The 22313-nt window shown below is 42.9% G+C and overlaps 1 protein-coding gene across 4 annotated transcripts in view; it reads left to right on the forward strand.

The window, feature by feature from the left end:
* The window catches only part of ARIH2 (ariadne RBR E3 ubiquitin protein ligase 2), a 34779-nt gene that overhangs the window by 8488 nt on the left and 3978 nt on the right, over window positions 1-22313 (forward strand). For 2 of the 4 annotated variants that reach the window (XM_056334519.1, XM_056334522.1), the window contains 12 exons: window positions 8901-8968; window positions 10672-10735; window positions 13125-13272; window positions 13979-14100; window positions 14996-15105; window positions 16123-16240; window positions 17683-17733; window positions 17835-17856; window positions 19391-19542; window positions 20617-20760; window positions 21106-21174; window positions 22100-22183. In XM_056334519.1, coding sequence (XP_056190494.1) covers window positions 8901-8968; window positions 10672-10735; window positions 13125-13272; window positions 13979-14100; window positions 14996-15105; window positions 16123-16240; window positions 17683-17733; window positions 17835-17856; window positions 19391-19542; window positions 20617-20760; window positions 21106-21174; window positions 22100-22183 — 1152 coding nt within the window. Of the gene's footprint in view, window positions 1-6309; window positions 6334-8900; window positions 8969-10671; window positions 10736-13124; window positions 13273-13978; window positions 14101-14995; window positions 15106-16122; window positions 16241-17682; window positions 17734-17834; window positions 17857-19390; window positions 19543-20616; window positions 20761-21105; window positions 21175-21387; window positions 21464-22099; window positions 22184-22313 lie in introns of those variants that run through there. The other 2 variants (XR_008821243.1, XM_056334521.1) reach the window with 2 other exon arrangements.

Here is a 22313-nt window from a genome sequence, read left to right on the forward strand (position 1 = left end):
GCACTTAAAAGGTAACAAGGAAAGGTAGTCTTGTTGATTTACAGCAATTGATACTAACGTATTCTTTCCTCTAAAACCAAAGCAGTTTTAAAACTGAAGAACTTACAATTTTTAGTTGACTAATGTGAGGCTGATATCTACCAGACAGCAAAAAGCTTACTTCCCTTGCTCCTTGAAATAACAGCTGATGTGTTTTTTTTAGCCCTGTCCCTGGAAGAATAAAACTTGGTAGATGCAAAAAGTATTTGATGTCATGACATAGTTCTGAGTCTATTAATCCGTGTTGTCACTACTGATCTTTCAGAAGTAAACCTGTTTTTGAAATAGTCACCTTATTGACGTCACAACTTTTATTGTGACCAAATGAGTATTTGCTCATAAAAACACAGCCCTCTTAAACTGCTCCACACACTCAAATTGCGCTGACACAGAACAGTTAGTTTGTAGAGCTGCTTGGTAAATGCTGGCAGCAGTCCTTTTCAAATACCATCTTTAGCAGATCCAGAGTCATGTGCGTGGAGATTGGCAGCCTGTGTGAGCAGCTCTACCCGAAGGAACTGGCGCTTGCAGAATGCCCGTTCAGTGGGACCGCAAAAAGTCTATAAAGAGCCAGATGTGAAGACACTGGCACGTGTGCCTCCCTGTATCACTGTGCAAGCTGTGAGCAAGTATGTGGGGTGCTTATTTGAACAAACCTGCAGTGTTGCATAGTCATTCTTTTTGATGCCATAATGACTTCGTGAAACTTGCGCAACATAAAATGGCAGTTGCAAAAGACTAGCTGTACCGAAGTACCTGAAGTACAGAAAGGGTGTTAAAGCCCTTTGAAATACTAAAATGCACGTACATAAGAACAGAGTTTGAAAAATTTATGTTCAGAGTTAATGTCCATAAGAACCAACACTGATAAATATTAGTATATATTAGTAAATACTTAAATATCATTTATTATAAATGGTAGATGCTGGTAGGCAAATTTGACTTCTCTACAGAGCCCCTATGGTTCTGTTTGGCAATGATAACACACTATTTCAAAGTACCTGTAAACCCTAGATTAGTCAGGACATGCAGGTTTATATCTGTACTGTGGTCTGTGGTTTAATATCAAGCCAACATTATGTGGGGCATCCAGTCTGACATTACAGCCCTTAGGAGCACACGTTTGAGACATACCTTTGTCCTTTACCCACTTTTTGTTCTCAAACAGAAAGATCCTGGAAGTTCTGCTATACAAAAACTGTGTTGTTGTCTACCAGATTCACAATGCCTGTACTGTAGTGGTATGTTAAACATCAAAAGGACATGAATATGTCCATAACTGTCATCAGTGTATGTTTTATTTTGGCTTCTAAAGGTGTCTGGTTTAGTTTATTTTTTTTCTTTCTTTTTAAAAAAAAAAAAAGTGTAGCAAGTTTTCCTAGAGTTCTGGTCAGCAAGATAAGAGAGCTGGCTGGAGAGCCCAGACCTTGCAACCTTGTGACAACTTCATGAAGTCATTTGAGGAGAGAAATCAGTTTTGTTACTTATTGCCCAGGACTGCTGAAATTCTCAACTTGATTGGAAAAATGAGCCACAAATGTGGAGGGTGATAATAGCCCACACATTTCTTTGTGATTCATGCTTTGAGTGTATCTTACAGCCAGTATGACTTTGCAGTGAGCAAAAAAAAAAAAATATCTGTTCGCAGCTGTTGATGAGTCTGATCTTGGTGGGAGGTAGAGGCAAGCACAAGTCATTAAAAATGCGAAAACAATCTTTCAGTAACTGTTTCATGTTGCAAGCTTCCAGCTGGACAGCCTGATCACAGGGGCGGCGTGAAGCAGCTGAAGTGCGGTGCCAAATTTGTCTGCTGTGCCTGTTAATGATGGCACAGCACAAATAAGCTACATTGTGCACTATGAAACACCAACAAAGCAGATGTTCCTCCTCTTCATCTTTTTATAACAAAAGAAAAATGCCCTTAGAAGCTGGAATTGTCAAGTAAAGGACTGTTATTTGGGACTGAACAGGGATTACTCGCTCAAAGTTACCTAAGCCCTGCGATCTGCATGTGCACGCTGCTGTGGCTGTGTGCATGCATCAGTGCTTTCCATTTTTTATTTTTTTTTTTGGCTGCCCTGTGTCCTGAACTGTTGGTCAGGGTTGTGTGGATTCAAGTTATTACCTGCCCTTTGCCTCCTCCCTATGCATCCTCCACATCCTCCTTTCTGTCAACCAGAAGGAATTGTCCACTGCTCTCGTGTTTCGCTGGGAAAACACCTAGGCAGGGGACGAGTTGAGTGCAGCAGTGGGGGTGTTGCTGGGGGGCTTTGGCAGTGCATGGGGGACAGTGCAGCACGCACTGGGTGCTGATGCTCTCAGGCACTGTGTTACGTTGGAAAGAATAGCTGCCGTGAGTACAGCTGGGGAGTCTCCAGTGTTATATCCGTGTGCTGTCTTACGGCTTTCTTACTGCGTTTCTTTCGCTCTAAATCTTTCAAGAAGGAATCTCATAGCTATTTTGTAATAATGCCTTCTGGTATACCATCTTGCTTAAGTCTTTTTTTTTTTTTTTTTTTTTTAATTCTGAATCTTCTCAGGAAACTAGCCTAACAGCTTGAGAAATACGTATATTGAGATTTCCTAGCTGAGTCCTGCTGATCCTGTTTGTTGGCAGCTGCAGCTGAAATTGGTGCTGTCCTGTGTAGGAGAGTGAATGGATTAAAGCAATGTGTAAGTGTGGAGAAAGAGTTAGAATTTAACTCGGGATCCCCTTTCTTCAGTCTGTGGCCAGCTGGGTTGTGCACTGAGGGTTTCACGAACCATGTGTGTAACACTGGCAGTATTTGTCATTCCCAAACTGCACGCTGGCTCCTAAATATGCTTCTAATCTTGCAGACTGACACCAGGTCTCTGCATGCCAGGCAGTGAGTGACAGGGTACAGATTAAAACTCTGTGATGAAGCAGAGCTCGTGTAGTGCTGTTTATCAGGACCTTTCTGTGGTATCAGGACTGCAGCTACAGACTCCAAATTGCATTTCTTTCCTGGTGCAGCCTGTAGCCTGTAATCATGAAAGGGCCTGAAATGTCAGACAAATCGTAAGCAATACTGTGAGCTTTTTCTCACCTTTTTTTATGCTTGACTGAACCCAGGATATAAAATTAGGGTATATGATTTTGTTGAAACTGTGGGTTTTTTCCTAATAAGTGAAACTAATTTGAATTCAGTTTTGAAAATGGTCTTCTAATGCTCAGAAACCTGTAATATATGCAGTGGCCTTTGTTGCAAGACTTTGAACACTTGGGGTGTTTATGGCAGGTGATGTTGATCACAGCTCAAGCCCTTGCAACCTCCTGAGTTTTCTACCAGGACTGTATATTGTAAGTCTAAGAGGTAGATCTAAACCAAGGGGGAAATATGGTGAAAAAAAAAGCTTTTGGTTGCCCTTTTATTTCTTCTTAATTCCTAATATTTTTGCACTTTTCTGAGAAAAATCCTCCAGTAAAAACAGGGCAGTCAAATAGTTTTTCCAGTGGGGCATGAAGGGAGTCAGATCTACTTTCAACAAGGGAAATGAGTGTGAAATAGTGGGGGTTTTCCATTTGTGGGTCACTTTTTTTAACTCTGTGTCCTTAAGTAAAATATGTCTGAAGGTATTTTCTTAATCAGAATTATTCTATACAAATTATGGTTTCTTTCTAAGGTGTTATGCTACCACCAACTCAATTCAATCTCTATTTTGCCCATAGTTGGTCACCAACAGCAACAGTTTCAGAGGCTCTTGTTCTGTGGGTTTTTTTACTGTTGTAAAGAATGTAAGAGTGTGTTTTTAGAAGTTTTGATGCAGTACACAAACTAGTATCATCCCAGGTTCATCCTTTCCTTGTAGAACTAACAAAAGCTATTCATGGATTAAAATAAATGCTTCTCAATATTAATTCTATTTGCTTAAATCTATTTGGAAAAGAAAAAACCAACTTTGCTTAGGGGAAAGAAGAGAAATGGAAGCTGTATTTCTTTATGCTCATCTTGATGTTTATGTTCATCTGATGAGCCAGACATTTCAGTGCAACCCTAATGTAACAGAAATTATCAGCTTGGTGCAAATCCACAGGATATTAGCTCCAACTAGATCATAGTATCTCCAACTCATTCTGCATTGAATCTCTTTGAGAATCATGTGATAATTCTTGTTTTAAACTCCTGATACTGTATCTCTGCAAAAGTGAGGACTGAAACACACCTCCAAAAAATAGGCCATCCCTTGGAGAAAAGTGAAATGAACTCATGAGATATGCATGTGACATAAATATGCATGAGCAATTTCTGTAGAATATAAGCTCTACAAAAGACAGTGCTTTTTTAGCTTTTAGGAAACATTTCTGTCTGAATTAGCAGCTGTCAAAGTGGCATGGTTGAAAACATTTTCTGCTGTAGAGAGATGAAGCTTCAGCTCTTCAATTTAGCTTACCCAGGGAAGCAAGTTGAGACGTAGTTGTCTTACAGCTCTATAAACCCAGCAAGGTACCTGCAGAACTTCTTTGCAAATTCTTTTGATACTGTCTTGTCCTAAAGTGTGCCAGACTCTCGCACTTCAGAAATGTGAGAATTTTGCTTATATTGGAGAGTAAAGAACCCAGGAGATAAGGGGAGATATAAATAATAAGAAAAAAATAATACTGTGTTCTGTTCCAGAAAATGAATCAATGTGTGTTTAGTGTGATGGCAAATCTTTGTTCTGCTTTCAGAATCTAATTTTGCCCAGCATTATGTAAATTGTTTGGACTTCTTTTGCAACTCCTGTAGAGTCTTTCCGTTATGCAGAGCACCTTCCCCTCGGCACCCTTCCTGCGTGCACAGGCACTGTGCCCCTTTTCCAGTGCAGTGACAAACATTAGCATTTGGTGCCTGTTTCTGGCAATCAGCAGCCTTCTATCACTGGTAAGTCAGAGTTAAGCTAATGGAGGTTTCAAAGAGGCTTCTGAGGTGACCAGACTCCTGTTTTAAGGTGAATCTGGACATTGCAGACTGGTTGAGATCCTCTCTCTTCAGTTTTTCTGCTCCATCGTAGAGAAAGAAGCCTGGTCTTAAGTTTGAAAAGTTCAGATTTGGACTGAGCTCATCTTTGGTCTTAACATTTCAAGCTGACATTTAGAAAATAGGGAAATGAGAATGAGGGAAAGAAATTTTGAAGCATGACTAGTTTCAGCTTTCATCTTCTAAACTAATAAATCTAATCACAGCTAGAAGAGTTCTGGAGAAGTCAAGCTATTGAGAAACATCGGCACAGTCCATCAGTTGTAGACAAGAACTAAAATAGACGTGCAGCATTTAGAATATGCATTTCCTTCTGCACTATGGTCTGTAGAATTATTTTACTGAAATGACCTGCTGCCAGCAAGACACCAAGTGGGCTATCTTACTATCTCTTTTGGCTCTGAAACATGAATAAGAAACTTTAAACAAAGCTGACAATTTATTGAAGGCATCTTTTTTTTATCTATTTTGTGTGTGAGACAAAGCATTATTGTTCCTGAATTACCTAAGATTCTTGTGGCACCCAGTTACTAATAGGGGACTGAATCAGAGCTCTTTCTGAGATGTTTTCTAAGTTTGAGATCTTTCAGTGTGTGAAACTTCTGACTGTCCGGGAAATGCTGGATTGGGCAGTGTGCCTGCACTGCAGCCAAGGCTTATTTCCTAAGCTGCAAGGCTGCAGTGGGTGGGTATGGAGGGGGCATCAATGTCTTCTAACTGAATAGTTCAGCTAGCACTATCAGCTTCTGTATGTTGCTTCTCCAGTACTGTAAGGTAATTAATTATGTATATATGTACCGAACTTCTCATTGCAGTGGTATGGTTTTTGTCCTTAGCATGTTTTGACTGCTGCTTGCAAAGAAACACTTCAATGATTCTGGGGTATTATTGTGGAAGAACGGCTGACTTGGTACAATCATTCACTCGTGAATGTACAATCATTGAAGAGGCTGGGGAGCGCTGCTGATCAATAGAAGGAGACGTTTGTTAAACGCTTTTCTTCTCATGCTTGTTCTCTTGAATCTCTCCAGTAGTGTTGGCCCCTGATGGTATTCACGTTTGCCTTCTGAATTACCAGCCTTGCTGTTGGTGAGCAGGATTTAGGCTGTAACATGGTGAGACTCTGCTCAGCAGGCACAGCCTCAGCCTCATCAGTTATCTACTTCTCCCCCATCCCTCTTTCTTACAGTTTGAATGTTATCTATCTTTCATGTGTAAGAACTAGTACTTCCATGCCAAGCAGACTGTGGGTGTGTTGCTGCAACTGCCTGACTCTGGGACTTCTTTTTTGCAAGATCACATGCACTCCAGTCAGGTAGTATCAAAAACTTTTCTGCTTCAGGGCTTTTCTGAAAGTGGACTCATGTCATGGACCTGGGTTTATGAACAGAAAATTTTATTCTTGGGTGCTTTTATAATTAAAAGTAATAAAATTAGCACTGCAACTGATCCAGTCAGTGCTTGCAGTTGGAGAAAAATAGGAATGGTCACAGAAACTTTATTATTCTCCTAAATCTGTTAATCTGGCATCTTTCTGGAGCATTAATTCCACATTTTGCCTGACAATTTGACTCAGAAGCATTTGATTCAGTTAGGGTAGTTTGTTAGATTTCAGAAATGTGTATGCTGGTATTTGTATTTCTTTTTCTATACATCTTCACTCTTGAATGTACTTGGTTCCTCTTACGGGAACAAGTGAGTTCATGGAGTCGTGATGCTGCAACAGATGCTACACCTCAGGCTCTGAAAATCCAACTGAAAAATAGTGATTTTCATATGATACAGATGAACTTCCCATTTAAATCTGGTGGTTTGGGTTTTTTTGCCAGGATGGTAGCTCTTCCTTACTGCTACTGAGAAATAATTTCATTGCTGTTCCAGAATGATTCATTAACATGTGGCTTGCATTTTCAGGAAGGCAGTCTTGTAGAGACCACATTTCTGATCCTTGTTTGTTTTTACAAACGCGAAATGCAGATGTCTTCCTTGTACAAGCAAGTCAAAGGTGTTTGTCTGGGTCTGCCATGCTGGGGGCTTAAGATAACAGCCCTTCCAAAGCTGGCAGTGGCACTTTGTCTGTACAACGGGAGAGAGACTGTGTTGCCAGCAGCAGCCCCATACTCCATGCTCCATCTAATCACAGGCTTCAGTGCTGGGAGGGAGGGCAGTGCTGCCTGGGTGGCTTTTGTTTTGAGGGTCACATCGCTGGTAAAGTCGAAGAAGGTGGCATACCAGATCTTAGAAAGCATGAACTAATGGTTCAGTTCTTCTAGAAAAAGGATTATTTGAACATTGAAAATTACTCTTTTATTAGTGGGATTTCTTAGTGACCAGCGAAGTGGGCAAATCAGAAGGTAGAGGTAGGTAAGAGCCAATGACAAACCCTGGCTGCATCATATATTGGTGCTGTGCTGGTTTCACTCACTGAACCAACCATCCAGCACTGACAGATGCCAGCACAGGATGGGCAATATCATGTGGCACGAATAGGTCAGTTGTGTTGTGTCATGAAATTGCACCTCTTCAGTGGGGTACATTTATAAGAGTAATGAATATGCTGCTCCTAGGTGTGCAGAGCCTGGCTTTTTTGTAGGAGTGATGATTGTTTGTTTTTCCTTCTAGGGTTGTGTTGGGGTTGCTGTGTGTCTGTATTATCAGGGCATTGGATCCTGTGATTCACCCATAGTAGGATTCAAGAAGGCTTATGACTTTTCAAATCATGATTTGTACTGACAGCTTCTCTAGGGAAATAAAAGGAGCTTTTTGTGCAGCTAGGACGGAAAGTCTTGTGTTTCCTGTATGTGTAGCAGAGAGAGAGGTACTATGGTGATAGCTTGTCTTGGAGTGCAGGAGGTAGAGTCCTTTAACGCTGGAGGGTGTTTGAGTGCAGAATGTGTGGACCACTGGGCTTGCCCAGGTGCTTCCTAGCACAGAGAGGAGTGTGGAGGCAGGGTCTGTGAGCCTTCTGAATTCCCCTGGAAGAGGTGTCTTGTTTGCAGGAGACCTGCTTTGTTTGAACTGCAGGGCCTGATAAAGGTTTGAAAGGATCAGGAGGCAGGCTGAAGGTCCAGCAGCTCAGCAGATTACTGTCTTGGTGGGTACAAGCCTTTTTGTGCTAGCGGAGCAGTCTGGTTTCTTCTGAAATAAACTAATGCATAGAAGCAAAGGAGAACTTGTTTGCTTATACCCTTGTAACATGACTTTAAATGTCACGTTGCAGTATTCTAGAAGGTGCTTGGGCTAGCACGGACTCTGCTCGTGCTTGCCAGGAGTCCACGTAATGCAAGCAACTCTGTATGGAGATAGTCCCTGTCACAGTAGCTTTCTATCTCCCTATTCCAGTCCAGTGTATAATTTTCTTCTCTACAGCAAAGGCTTGGAAAAATGTTTTGGGTTTTCCCCCACCCTTTGCTGTCACAGCATGCCTGTGTTAGCAGCTTGTTACTGCTTCTCCAACTCAGTAAGTGGTATCTGTCTGCCCTGTGTTTCCTACTTTGCACACTGGGTGAGGTCCCTGATCCCAGTCTGCTCAGGGCCTCTCCAGTGGCGACTGTAGTCAGGACTGGATGTGGAGCTTCCATGAGCAGTTAAGCTAATCCAGTGAATTCTTGGTTCCTTCTTCTCTGTGCTGTTGTGACCAAATATGTGAGTTAGTTTGGGTACATCCATGCTTCATTCCAACCTGTATATTGCAGGTGCACTGGCTGTGAACATAATGTCTAGTAGTTTATTGGGAATTGAGTATCACTGAGATATTGTACTGAGTTTGTATGATTTATTAATCTTTTAAGATGATCATAGTCCTAAGCACCTAAGCAGAGGTGTGGCCTCAAAATATGCCTAACATGATTTTTTTTTTTTTTTCCTTTTTTTTCCACTTAGGTATCACATGCTGTTGCAAAGCTAGTATTAGTTAGTTTCCACTGGCAAATTTCAGAGATTTTGGAAAGGTAAGTGTAAACAGTCTTATCTCTTCTGTGTTCAGTGCTTTTCCCCTTACTTTGCAGGAATGGTCAGGGTGGTCCATAAGTGTCATCTTGACAAGCATCTTTGAACGTGAAAGTAGGGCACACAGTCCATTCCAGGGAGGCAGAGGAAAAACACTGGTTTTGTTGAGGCTGCATTGCCTGTAAGAAATTTGTCAACAGGGAAAGGGTAGTAGTGGTGAATGTCTTTCAGTCTAGAGGAATTCTTGTCATGCTGGGAACCCTGTAGATGCATTTAGCTTAAACTTTGAGATAACAGATTGAGAGTGCTGCATCTATATTTATTTATTTTAACAAATATAAAGATAACGTATGTTCTGTTTTGAACATATGAACCATAAATCGTAAAGGAGCACTGAACCTATGCTGATGTATTCTTTAGTAGTACATTCACATGGAAGTTTTTGCTCCTTCTGAACATAAGTGATGTTTTTTCCAAGCTGACTAGCATTTGGAGAGCAGGAGAAGATGATGTGAGAGAACTGAGAAGTGCAGCCCCTTTGTTGCTTGGTCACTGTAAACGAAGTCTTCCAACTGATTTCAGGAGGGTTCGGACTCTGCCGAAACATATACAGGAAGTGTGTCAGGAGGCACTGCTGTCTGGCAGCCCCTCCAGAAAATACTGGCTCAGAATTGAACATTGTCTGAAAATAGAGCACATCAGTCTGACTCATTCTGCCATGCCATTTTTGGCCCTGTAGCCAGCAACTTTGTCCAGAGAACATATGGGAAATGCATCTCCTGTATGGATATTGCTGCAGCATCTTTGGTAACTGGCTCGTTGGTTACCATGTATCCTGTGAAAGCTTTTCTCTGGGGAACGTGGAGGGCAAGACTCCCGTGTAGCAGCAGCTCAGGGTGATTCTGTAGGTTAACTAAGTAGGTTTAAACAGGAGGAAGTCTGGGGAAGAGTTTACTTCTAAAGCTATGACTTTGGAAGTTGTTCTTCAGTTAATCTGGTCCTCAAACTTCTGTCTTGGTACAAAGAGACATTCTCAAATGAAAGCTCCTTAGTACAATTAAAAAGCGCTAGTGGAGAGGGAGGATTTACAGCATGGTCACAACAGTGAGGCTGCTATTTCTGAATTCATTGATATGTAAACATTCCTCTGCAATGAAAATCACAACCAGCAAAACTTGTAATTCTAAGGCTGCTGGTAGACAGCTTCATATGCCTAAAGGGTGATAATCTGTCCCATAGTAAATACTTATCTAGACTGGAGTCAAAATGAGACCTAACCAGGATAGTTTGGTTTTACAAAGGAACAGGAGACAGACAGGAGCCTCACTGGAGTGTGTTGTTATGGGTACTGGCTTAGGACTGCTCTAGGAGTGTGGATAGAAAATCTTAGCTTCAAAAATAATTTTTCAGGGGGAGGGAAAGAGTTATAGAAAAATATTCATCAAGGAGTGTGAGGGAAATAGGAATCCATTACTGGGAGAAATATTATTCCTGTTTCCGATTTTGAAGAAACCCATAAATTTTTGTTATGAGAGTTCAGCTCACTGTGTGAGGAGCCTTACACAGGACATGTTTTCACTTCCTTTGTTGAAACTTACCGCACCATTTGCACAGAGCCTATTATTTATTCAGGTGAGAAGGATCAATTTAACAAAGCAAAATGTATTCAGAAATTGATTTGATTATTCTTCAATTGCCTTTTCAGGCACAAGTCTAATGCTGCCCAATTGCTAGTAGAAGCACGAGTTCAGCCCACCTCATCCAAACATGTAAGTATGCTAACTATTTTGGTCTGTTCCCTTGGCAGACACCTCTGAAACCACCTCATGAGAGGATTGCATTACTAATGACATAGTCTGTCCTGTGTTAACCCTTTGCAAACTTGGGTTCAACACCCTAACTCAATACTGGGTTTACTTTTTAAATGAGAATGCATTTGAGAGGTTTCTAACATTTAAATAGCAGCTTTGCTATTGTCATGCAGGTAGTGTTCAAGAATTTCTTGCCTCAAGAAAATTAACTTCTTTTTTGGGCATGAGTGATGGTGTACAATAGAAGAAGCAGAGTGCATGGGCTTGGCTACCTCTTCCAATTCTGCTGTCTCTGTAAAAGACACTCAAGGGAAGCTGTGGCTGCATAGAATGAGAAGAGCTTGTCTGTGGCTGGAGTAGAGGATTCCTGCCTGCCTGCCTGCCTTCCCTGCCCCCGCCCCCCCCCCCCCCCCCCCCAAGATGACTGCTGCACTGCTCTGCTCAGGAGTGCTTAAGCCAAATCTTCCAGTGGTGTTGCTGCTGAGCCAGTCAGTACTGATATTTGAACTAACTAACAGCCTCTGTTTTGCAGCCAGGACTACACAGGTCTTAGACTTTTGTGCCCCATCCACCCCCACCTTTAAGTAGAAACTTTCTGTTGCATCTTTACGGGTTTCATTCACAGTGGGCATCTTAGTACTAACCCACAGTTACCCCAAAACACGTTGCCATGTGTCAGATTTTGAGTGATAAAATATTACATCTGAGAAACACTGTTGGGTTGGGGGGGAAGGGAGATTTTAAAAGCCTCATTTGGCATCTGAGCTGACTTGTAACAGCAATAGTGGAAATGCTAAAACAGCTGACAGGAGTAAGCTTCATGAATTCAAATTATCTGCCTAGAGTCCGGAAAAGAATCTTTGTTGTTTGACATACCTGCAAAGCAGTCCATGTATTTGGAGATTTGTCTGACTCTTGCACCAGCTGTTGCCCAAGTACTTCCCACTACAATGGTGATTTCATTTTGGGAAGGAACATGTTTCAGGTTAAAGTCTTGACAAACTTGGTCTGGTAGGCAATTCATTACAGTCTTTTTGTATGTGCTAGGGCAAGTTGCTCTGTGTTTCAGCTCCTAATGCAGTGTGATGATATTTTGGGGGCAGATGCTCGTACTGAGTGTCTGTAGAGCAACTGACCCTATAGGGAGAAGCTATAATGGCGTGCTCAGAGGGACAGCATGTGAAAGTTTGAGGTGGTGGGCATGCTGTTCAAGTTGAGCAGTTGATCTAGGCAATCAACACAGTTGCAGACTGTGACTCTTGTTCTGGTCCATAAGTGAGGCCACTTAGAACAAAGTTGCATTGTTTCCTTTTTCATGTGGTCATGCTATATTCATCAAGGATATTCATCAACAAGCTCTGTTGGTCATGTGGCTGTGTATCATGCTGCTGCTTCTCTGCGTCCCTGGCATGCAGAGCTAGGCATGGAAACTGGCGGCTGTCTCACATGAGCTTCTCAAAGAGTAGCAAAGGTTTAAGTAGATGAAAAGAGATTATATGAGCTTCTCTGTGAAAGGAGAAATAGTAATATAAACTTCTAACAGCTTTGTAGAGCCTTGCTTTTGATGATGCTGTGCTACACGTAGTCCTTCAGGTCTCAAGGGTGAGCCAAGATGTGTTGAAGGCTAGATCTGTTGTCTAGGGATTAGCTCTGTGCTACCCAAGGGGAGATCCGGACTGCTTCCCAGTGGTTTAGTGAAGCAGTAGCAGAATTATGCCTGACTTGAAACAAACCTTCTAATCCTTTTCAGCTGAAGGGATGGTACCTGCTTTGTCAAACGTAGCATAGGCAGAAGATAAGAGATGTGAGGTGATGGTCTGTGAACTCCCTTTCCTCTCTGTATAAACACTCTACACGCTGCACTGGTTCTCCTCGTACCCAAAACCATTGTCCAGCACAAGGGCACTGCTAAGCCTGCTTCCAGCTATAGCTGCTTTCCAGGGTCTGTGGAGCAGTGATAGATACTGACCCAGCTAACAAAGAATATCAGTAAATTCAGGGAAGGACTAACACAGTTATGTATCACCTCATTTTTCAAACAAGGCTAGAGTGAGAACCAGAAAAGTAAAGTGCGTTCTGGGAAGCACTAGATTAGAGGCAGGAGCTGTTCAGTGACTGCCAATCTGTTGTGCTCCATGAGATTAAAGAGGTTCTTAAGGAGAACTGACTGTCGGGGCAGTGTAGCACCCCAGCACCCCAGCTGCTTATGAACCTGTTCTGGCCTGGAGCTCACCTGAGACCATTAGCACAATGAAGTTGATGCAAGTGCCATGATGATGGATAAGGTGAGAATACTCTGGGAGAGCTGGGATCCTTTCACTGTAATGCTGATTTGTGTCTCTCCCAGGCAATGGTACATTCCTCCCATCACTGCGCAGTGTGCATGCAGTTTGTCCGGAAGGAGAACTTGCTCTCTCTGGCTTGTCAGCACCAGTTCTGTCGCAGCTGTTGGGAGCAGCATTGTACAGTGCTCGTCAAGGATGGTGTTGGAGTCGGTGAGTTAAAGGTGGATATGGTGCTGGGTCTGTATTTGCCATGCTGGCTGTTCTGATGACTGGCTGAATTGGTCTAAAACATCTTGGTAATGAGAAAATGGAGCATGGAATGAATATTTGTGACAAACAACTTGAACTACCAATCTTATCTGAATCCCTGGTTTAGTGTTGGCATATCCCCAGGAGAGCATTCCTCCTGCCTAACAAAACATGCAAGTCCATAGATCCATTTGCTGCTTTTTTTCCCCCATGTGATCTCAAGAGCATGACTATAACAAGTTAGAGGCTGAAAATCTGCTGCATTTTGAGTTTGCATCTCTTGTGATGCACTACCCCTGTAGTGCTTGTGGATGCAAACATCTGTTCCCTTTGTGTTGGGTAGAAGCCAGTAGTTGCCAGAGTTGCTTTGGGCTTTTCCTAGCCTGTCTTTCATGCTGGCATGGCAGTAACATGCAATTTTCCACTTTAAATATCTGACCTTGTGAATACTGGTTGAAGCACTTATTGGTCCTGGACGCACATGAGCCCTGTCATCTTTCGGCGAAGACAGTTGGGCTTCAGCTTTTCAGCAGCCCCGATAGATTTGTTTCACAGTTGTGTCCCTCTTGCCACAACAACAGATGGCACCTAGGAAACTGTGTTGAACACTCTCTGTGCATTCACTCCTTGGACTAAGTTGCGCTGTGCTAAAATGTTGCTTTCTCAGGGGTCTCCTGCATGGCTCAGGACTGCCTACTTCGGACACCAGAAGACTTTGTGTTTCCATTGCTGCCTAGTGAAGAGCTGAAAGACAAATACAGGCGCTACCTCTTCAGGGACTATGTGGAGGTATTGCTTTTTTCAGTTTTAAAATACCCTGGGTGAATTCACCAATGACTTGCAGAAATTTTGTTTGAAGTGTCTTGCATCTTTGATTAGAACTGCAGTAACTGCAGCAAGATTTTTCCTGATAAACATGATGTGGCTGCTGCTGGAGGACAGCCTCACTGACAAAAGGCTCTAGTAGGTTGCCAAAGTAAATTCTGCTATAAGGTCACCCAGTAACTCCTTGGCTGGTGCTTCAGAATTCTCAGAATGTTGCAGCTGGGAACATAAAACTTCAGTCTGCGTTTTAAAGTCCTTCTTGCTCTTGCATAGAAATTTTAGGTTCTGAAAAATAAGTCCCTCATCTTACTGTAGCCCAAATGAATTGGCTGGCTCAGTAACATCTTATGTGAGGATTTTTAAATTAAAGCAGCAGTTGTTAAGGTTAAATGTGCAGGAGTATTTTGGTAACTGGGAACAGACTGGGAACACTCAAGAAGCAGGGAAGCAGTAAGAGAGGGGTGTCACCTGTCTTCGGTAAGAGACCCTTTGAGAGGGAACAGCCACCACAGGAAAGCAAATGAATACATTCTAGGGCATAGGGAGAGACTGGAGAAAGAGCACAGATGGGGTGAAAATTTTTGTTCAGTATCTTGATGGGGTCCTATGGTTGTGTTGCTGTGGTTGGTCTGTAACCCTCCATTTGAATTCCCTATTTTAGAGAAACTGTAAATAAACCTCTTCCACATTAGGAAAGGCAGTGTTAGTTATCTGCTCTGTTAGACCTGGTGACAGTTTTCACTTTTTTTCAACAGGAAATAACTGACTTGTATGTTTTTGAGGATAGGACTGGTTACAACTGAACAGATAATGCTCTTCTGCATCCACTTCTGATCTTGCCACTTTCATATATTCACAGAGCCATTATCAGCTGCAGCTGTGTCCTGGTGCAGATTGTCCTATGGTCATACAGGTACAAGAGCCAAAAGCCCGGCGAGTGCAGTGCAATCGTTGCAATGAGGTCTTCTGGTAAGAAACAGAAAAGGTTAAATAAAGATCACGGGGCAAGTGTATGCTGTCCTCAGAGCTACTTCATTTGCTTGCCAACAGGTTCAGTGTGTAGAAGCATCTCAAATGTTTTGCTGGAGTTGTTTGTAACTTGAGTTAGCTTGAGTAATTGGACGCTAGGGGTTTGACTTCTGCAGGTGGTCAGCCATCCCCCCACTTCCTAAACTCCTTGGGAGTTGGATGTTCTGATAACCAGGCAATGCAGGGCTTGAGTAATGAAGGGGTTACAAATCTGCCATTCTCATATTTTGGCTAGGTTACAGATTTTGGTGTAGACATAGTGACTGGTGAAGATTCTAGTAATGGATGTGGAGGCCTCGCTGCTGCCTGCTGGCACTGAATTTTTAAGTTTATTACAAGTATTTGACTCACAGAATGTCTGTTGTGTTTTGAGGCTTATGCAAGAATACAAGTCTGCTGAATAGGAATGCTAATGTTCCTTGTCTGACTTCAAGTTTATATGGGATCAGAGAAAAGAGTCTTCTGCTCCTGGCTCTCTAGGATCACTGCTGTTGAGAATGTCTGTGGAGCATAATACAACTGCTTTTAGAGACCCAGCTTACTGGTATCTCCATGCAAATGGCCCTTGCTCACCTGAAGCTGCTCAAATCATGCTAAGGCAGGTGCCTCGTATCTACCATTGGAATCAGGCTACTTGTAAAGCCACTGGTATGTCCCAAGCCTCTGCAGTCGTGTTAGAGCAGACATAGGTAGACTCTAGGGAGGGACGTCTCAGCTCTCAGACATGATTTGTCAGAGAACGCCTCGGTTGACTGGCATCCTGATGCTGGCTTCTGCATAAGGATGGAGCTTTATTGGAGTTCAGCCTTGGTCTTTGCACTCTAATAATACACAAGTTCATTTGCATCTGTTGCCCTCACTTGGCCTCCCAGATTTTGGTCATCAGGAAAACCTCCATTCTTGAGTCGCTTCCTTGGAAATCAATATGTTTTTCTTTTTCTTCTTTCCCCCATTAAGCTTTAAGTGTCGGCAGATGTACCACGCACCCACAGACTGTGCGACCATTCGGAAATGGCTTACCAAGTGTGCAGATGACTCCGAAACAGCCAATTACATCAGTGCTCACACTAAAGATGTAAGGACAACCACCTGCATGACTTTTTCTTGTCCTCTAGTCGGTCTATGAAGCAAGATACAGTTGTATACATGTGTAGTATTGTGTGGGGCTTTTTCACAGACTGCAAATTCTCGCAGCTCCCTAAGGACTGTGATATAACACAACTGAATGAGTGCCTTGGGAACACTGTGCTGCCCTCCTGCAGGACCTGGTGGTCCTTATTCCAGACCTGGTGTGAATGTCTTTGGCAGCCAGGTGTGCAGCCCTCCCGTGGGCAAAAGAATTGTGGCTGCTTTGAAATTATCAGTGGAGGTGTATATCAAATGGAAGGAGAGAGTGTAGTAAGTGGGAAGTCAGTACCAAATAAGCCACTAGTGGTGTTTAAACCTGAATAACTGTGTGGCATAGTGTGAACTGGAAGTTGAGGGGGATAAAGCCTTGATTTGGCAAGGACTGCCAAATGGGATAGATGAAGTCTCTAAATTTGATGTTGAAGTACTTCTAGTAGATTTAGACCCCAGAAAAAGAAAAAGTATTACATAGTATGCACACTGCCTATAGATTTGTCTTTACAAGTTTTAGGTATACTACCTTTATCCTCCAGATTAGTTGTCTGCAGATTAGAACTTTAAAGTCTTCGGGGGATTTTTGTGGCCTGACTTCAAAACAGTTCTTAGCTGGCATTTGTTCTACTGTAGCCAATGACAATTGTGACAGGGCTAATTAGCTATAAGCTTCAGTTGCGTTAGGGAAGTGGACTAGAGATCTTAAATTCCCTTCATTCTCTGGAGAAGCTGTCAACATGTGATGGCATTGTTTCTGAAATGCTGTTTTGTAGAACTAAGGTTCTGTTCTATTGAGCATTGTCCTTGCATACATTTTGCCTGTGGCAAATTTTAATTGTAATATTTTAATAAGCGGCAAAACTCACTTCCTCCTTTGTACCTACGCAACCCAAAAAACGTAACTGAACGAGACACTCCAGAGCATCAGTGGAGCGAAGAAGTGCGCAGTTCGCTCTATGGTCAGCCAGATTCTCTGCAGCTACCTGTCATCTGTTAGTGGCTGCTGAAGGCAGGATATAGTGCTGATTATCTTGAAGTCTAAGTAGCTGTGGAAGCTACTGTCATACGTGAATTAATTGTGTCCCTATGCCAGAGCAACAGCTAAATGGTAACTCAGTGAGACCTTCAGTTTAACAAGGGGTAACAACAGCAAATTTGTTGTCTTGAGCAAGCAGTCCAGTGCTGCAGTGTAACTTCCCTGGCTGGGCCTTTCTCCCGCCTTTTTAAATTGACTTCTCAAGAACTGGGAGGAGGCAGGGTGTATGTAAATATTCTCATGTATGCTTATTTAAAAAACAAATAAAAAAGAAAGCAGGAGGGGAATAATTACAGAAGTGTTGTCATTCTCCAGAAGGTTGCTAGGGTTGGATCTAACAAATACTTCTGTTTCCCCAGTGTCCCAAGTGCAATATCTGTATTGAAAAGAATGGAGGCTGCAATCACATGGTGAGCAATTCCCTGAATACGTCAAACCTTCCTTGTTCTAAGATTTTTTTTTTTTCCCCCCGCTTTCCACTAATCAGTGCCTCCTGTCTCTTCTTTTTCAGCAATGTTCCAAATGCAAGCATGGTAAGTGGGGTTTGGAAGCAGTTTCATCTGCAGTGTTTGTTAGTGGTGATGTTCTCTTTGGTTTGGGGCTTTTTTTTGTGATATGAAGACAAATTATGAACATTGACTGAAGTATTTTTTTCCCCCTAGTAAAAGGTGAACAGGGTATTACAGACTTGCATGTGATAGCTTTATTTTATTTTTTTCACTGGCTGTGAATCTGAGCTGGGTTCTGATTCAGTGCTGGTTTGGCTCCCTCTTCCTGGCATGTCCATTGTATAGAGAAGTCTCCATCTCTGCCATGATATTAACAGTGGAATCCATCTCAGAGAAGAGTATTAAATGCTTTCTGTGTAATTGTATTTGTCGTCAGCTGAAAATACTGGCAGAACTGAGCCATTTACTCAGATCAGCTTAAATCCTTCTGCTTAGTGGTGGAAATAATGAGCTTCAACCCAGATGAAACTGCAGGAGCGGTGAATTGTTCTGCCTGACATTATCTGTTGGACTTCTCTGTCCATCCCTGTGCAATTAGCAGTCTGAGTGTCTTTGGCCCATTGTGTGATCTACAAAATGACAGCTTGTTCTTACACTTATCTTTTCATGGCAGAATTAATTTCTGTTGCCTTGGAGTGAGCTGTTTTGTATTCAGCCCTCTAAGTGTGCCACTAGGAAATATTGTAATATCAGAACCTTATTTGGAAGATGATTAAAGATTACTGTCCTCTTTCATTTCCTTTGCTTGGGGTCCTCAGCAGCACTGGACATGCTTTGATGGATCTCTGTGACAGGGGTGAGCAGGCAAGTGCTAAGGTACCATGGTGACTAGCACTCGAGAAGGCTGGTGGACTCTGCAAATACAAATTTCAGTCTCTTGTATGAGTTACACAGAAGTGATTCGTATTGTAGCAACTTAATCTCCATCTCTTTTCCTTCCCAGTAGTACACTCACAGCCTCGCTCTGAAATCTGGAAATTGTCATGAGAGTTTTGCTGTTGCTCTCTTTCCTCCATTTTCTTCCCAGTTCAGTGGCTCCTAACTTGAAGTGTCTGTCATAAGCCACTGATATCTGAAGTTACCTAGGTAGTTCCCTTCTTGAGAGAACTGAGGGCAGACTTTCTTTTGCATGAGGTAGTTCACTTTTGGATTTGATTTGTTCATATTTTATTCAGCTAGAGGTCTGCATGGGTCAGTATGCCAGTGGTGGGGAGGATGCAACTCACAAATAAGACTGCAGGCTGCCTCGTCTTTAATCTAGAGTGACAGCCTGTACACAGCACAAACACAGTTCTTCCCATTGGTCTTGGTGCACAGGATGCAGCACTTCAGGATTTATTTTCTGTAGTTGCATGGGAGACTGTATAATGAAAATCTTCAAGACGAGCTGGTATTTTTGGCTCATTATTGCATTCCATTGTGCAAGGTGATACAAAATACGTATGTTTCTTAGCTTAGCAGAAATATCTGAAAACAGATGGGCTGTGTCTCCTGAAGCTTTTCATTCTCAGAGGTTTTTTTCTGTGCATCACAGTGAGTTTTTTGCTGTTTTCTGCAGACTTCTGCTGGATGTGTCTGGGAGACTGGAAGACTCACGGCAGCGAGTACTACGAATGCAGTCGGTACAAAGAGAATCCTGATATTGTAAACCAGAGTCAGCAAGCACAGGCCAGGGAGGCCCTTAAGAAGTACTTGTTCTATTTTGAGAGGGTAGGAGACATCTCCTTGGCCAGAGCTGCTGTAGCCTTTTAATGCTCCCTGCCTGGTGCAAAGGTCATTGCCAGCAATCTGCGTGCAAGAAACTGCCCAAAGAGAATCTGTGCAGAATTTTCAGGCCCTGTTGTTTTTCACTCAAAATCCTGCCCTGCAATTCCCATCCAAACAAGTAATGTTGCAGCCAAAAGAAATCATATTCGCTCCTATATTTTCTTGTGCTAGAGAAAATCAGTATTACCTGTGTGCCACTGTACCGTTTTCCTGCAGGCTGAGTGCTGCTGCAGTAGATAGATACTGCTCCAATCATTTCCATCTGGGATCAGGGAACTTCAGTTCCTTGCAGTATGTCCTTATAGAGACAAAGACTAAATAAACTCTGCCATGTTCAAAGCTCCATTGGCTGTAGCAAAGTTTCCCTTGTATTTCATGTAATCACATTTTTAAAAGTTGCAGTCAGAGCATCTCTGTCCACACAGCAGGCTCAATGCACCTGGCCATACAGTGCAATTCCAGAGCAGCATTCTAGAAGAGAATGCGGTAGATGTTAAATGCTGCTGCACTTCAGTTTCCCCATTAAAATGAGTTTATTCTTCACACCGTGAGCCAAGTCCTATGGTAAAATAAATGTGTTCATTCCTGACTCTCCAGACCAACAGGCTTTGGGAAGTGGCTGTGTTTACAATGAGCACATGGATGTTGGAGCTCACAGAGCCCGTGTTAAATGTTGATTTAAACTCCTGACCTTTCTATGGAAATCCTTTGAGTAGGGGAATCGCCATTACTTTCTGTCTTGTTAGACGCAGGGTCGTTGTGTGACCAGAGGGCATGCCCACTCTGTAGAGCTGGGTTTGCTCCCTGCTCTTTGCTGCTGTCAGTCTGTTGTGTACAGCCTCCGCCACTTGCTACTGGAGGTGCTGCCTTGCTGTTCTTTCCCACAGCATGTCTTGCCTTGCTGGACTCCTGCCCCACTTCAATTTCTGCTTGCTAGAGCTTTTGCTTTTACATCAGCAGTACTCTGCTCTCATGCCGTTTTTTCTTTCCCTATCTTCCTACCCCCACCCCTTGCAGTGGGAGAATCACAATAAAAGCCTACAGCTGGAGGCACAGACGTACCAACGAATCCAGGAGAAAATCCAAGAAAGAGTTATGAACAACTTGGGAACATGGATAGACTGGCAATACCTACAAAATGCTGCAAAACTGCTTGCAAAGGTGGGTAGTTTTGCCCTGTTTGATACAGAGAAGAGAATACACACCAGGATGCTGAATTCACAACACCAAGTGAGGAAGGGTATTTAGGGGTTGTGGATATGTGGGACAGTACCTCTGGTCTAGGACATGAACTAGCCAAAAATCATCTGGAAGTGTCCTCTGTGAAGCTGTACTTTAGCTGCCCAAGTTCCTCCAAGGAAAGGTGTAGGAAATTCCACCATGAAGCGTCCAGTCTTCCTTGACACAAGGTAGCTTCTTAGCCTGTCCCACAGATGTGACTGTGCTGACTTCCAAGTCTGAGACTCTTGTCCTTCTTTTCTCTCTCTTCCTCCCGCTCCCTGACAGTGTCGTTACACCCTGCAGTACACATATCCATATGCCTACTACATGGAGTCTGGCCCCAGAAAGAAACTGGTAAGATGTTTTTGCTCTTCATTTTTTGCTGATAGCTTTTTGGGGTGTAGCTGGCAGCATGTTGGGCTGAATTCCAGAGCCTGGCAGTGTCTGAAATAATAGCCCTGAGTTTGAGGTAAGGACAGGACAAATAGTAGATGGTTTTGCACCTTTCCTCTTCACTTTGAGTTGACCAGCAGCTCAATCCTCTGATACATTACATTATTTTCCCAGGGCACTTCACTGCATTTTCACTAACAAGCAGTTTATCCAGAATGTTGTGAGGCTGGAAGTGTGCGTTTGTTCCTTGGTAAGACTTATCACAGTGCTGTGGGCCATATTTCATGTGAAGACCTGCTGGAGGTTAGCTTTTCCAGCCTTGAATCAGGGTGTAGTTTTGCTTTTTGTTCCTTGCTGGCTTGGTGCATCCTGCGGGCTGGACGTGTCGAAAAATAGCCCTGAATTCACTGAAGAGGTTGTTTCTTTGACTCAGTTGTCCAGTAAAACCGGTTATCCAGTCTCTCCCTGTAGCATCATACATACTCTAAGACTTGTGGACAGATGTTCTCCTCTGGATCTGACTGTGCCAGTGAAACAAGTTACTGCTCCCAGCAGTGGTTAACAGTCCCTGTGCTCTGCCTGAAGAGCTGCTCACAAGACTATTTTGTGACCCATTTATGGCAAAATGAGCTGAGTTAGGAGAGATTTGTTACTTGCAGTGCTTTTAGGCTGACCGGGTTAATTCTGAGTGGTGCAGCTCCAGGGAGTGCTTACACAAGAAACTCCTGGAAGGAGTGATACTGTCTAGCTGAAGGCGGTTAAGGAGGAGACACGAACCTGCTCTGTCAGCAGAACACATTTGTCTGCTCCTCAAGTGTAGTGTATGATATGAAACTGCTCTACTAAACTAGTTTCTCGTTGCTGTCTCTGATATTGCTCTTTGCAGTTTGAATACCAGCAGGCCCAGCTGGAAGCTGAAATTGAAAATCTCTCATGGAAGGTGGAGCGAGCAGACAGCTATGACAGAGGGGTGAGTGTTCTGCTTGCTTAAGCCTGCTGGCCACATTTTGTTCATTGGGCTTAACACTTCTGCGGGAGCGCTAAGGCAGTCAGGTGAGGGCTCTGAGAAACTAGATCCAGAAACTCACCTTTAGCCAGCA

The sequence above is a fragment of the Falco biarmicus genome, chromosome 4 (genome assembly GCF_023638135.1).
Source record: "Falco biarmicus isolate bFalBia1 chromosome 4, bFalBia1.pri, whole genome shotgun sequence".
Classification (NCBI taxonomy): domain Eukaryota; kingdom Metazoa; phylum Chordata; class Aves; order Falconiformes; family Falconidae; genus Falco; species Falco biarmicus.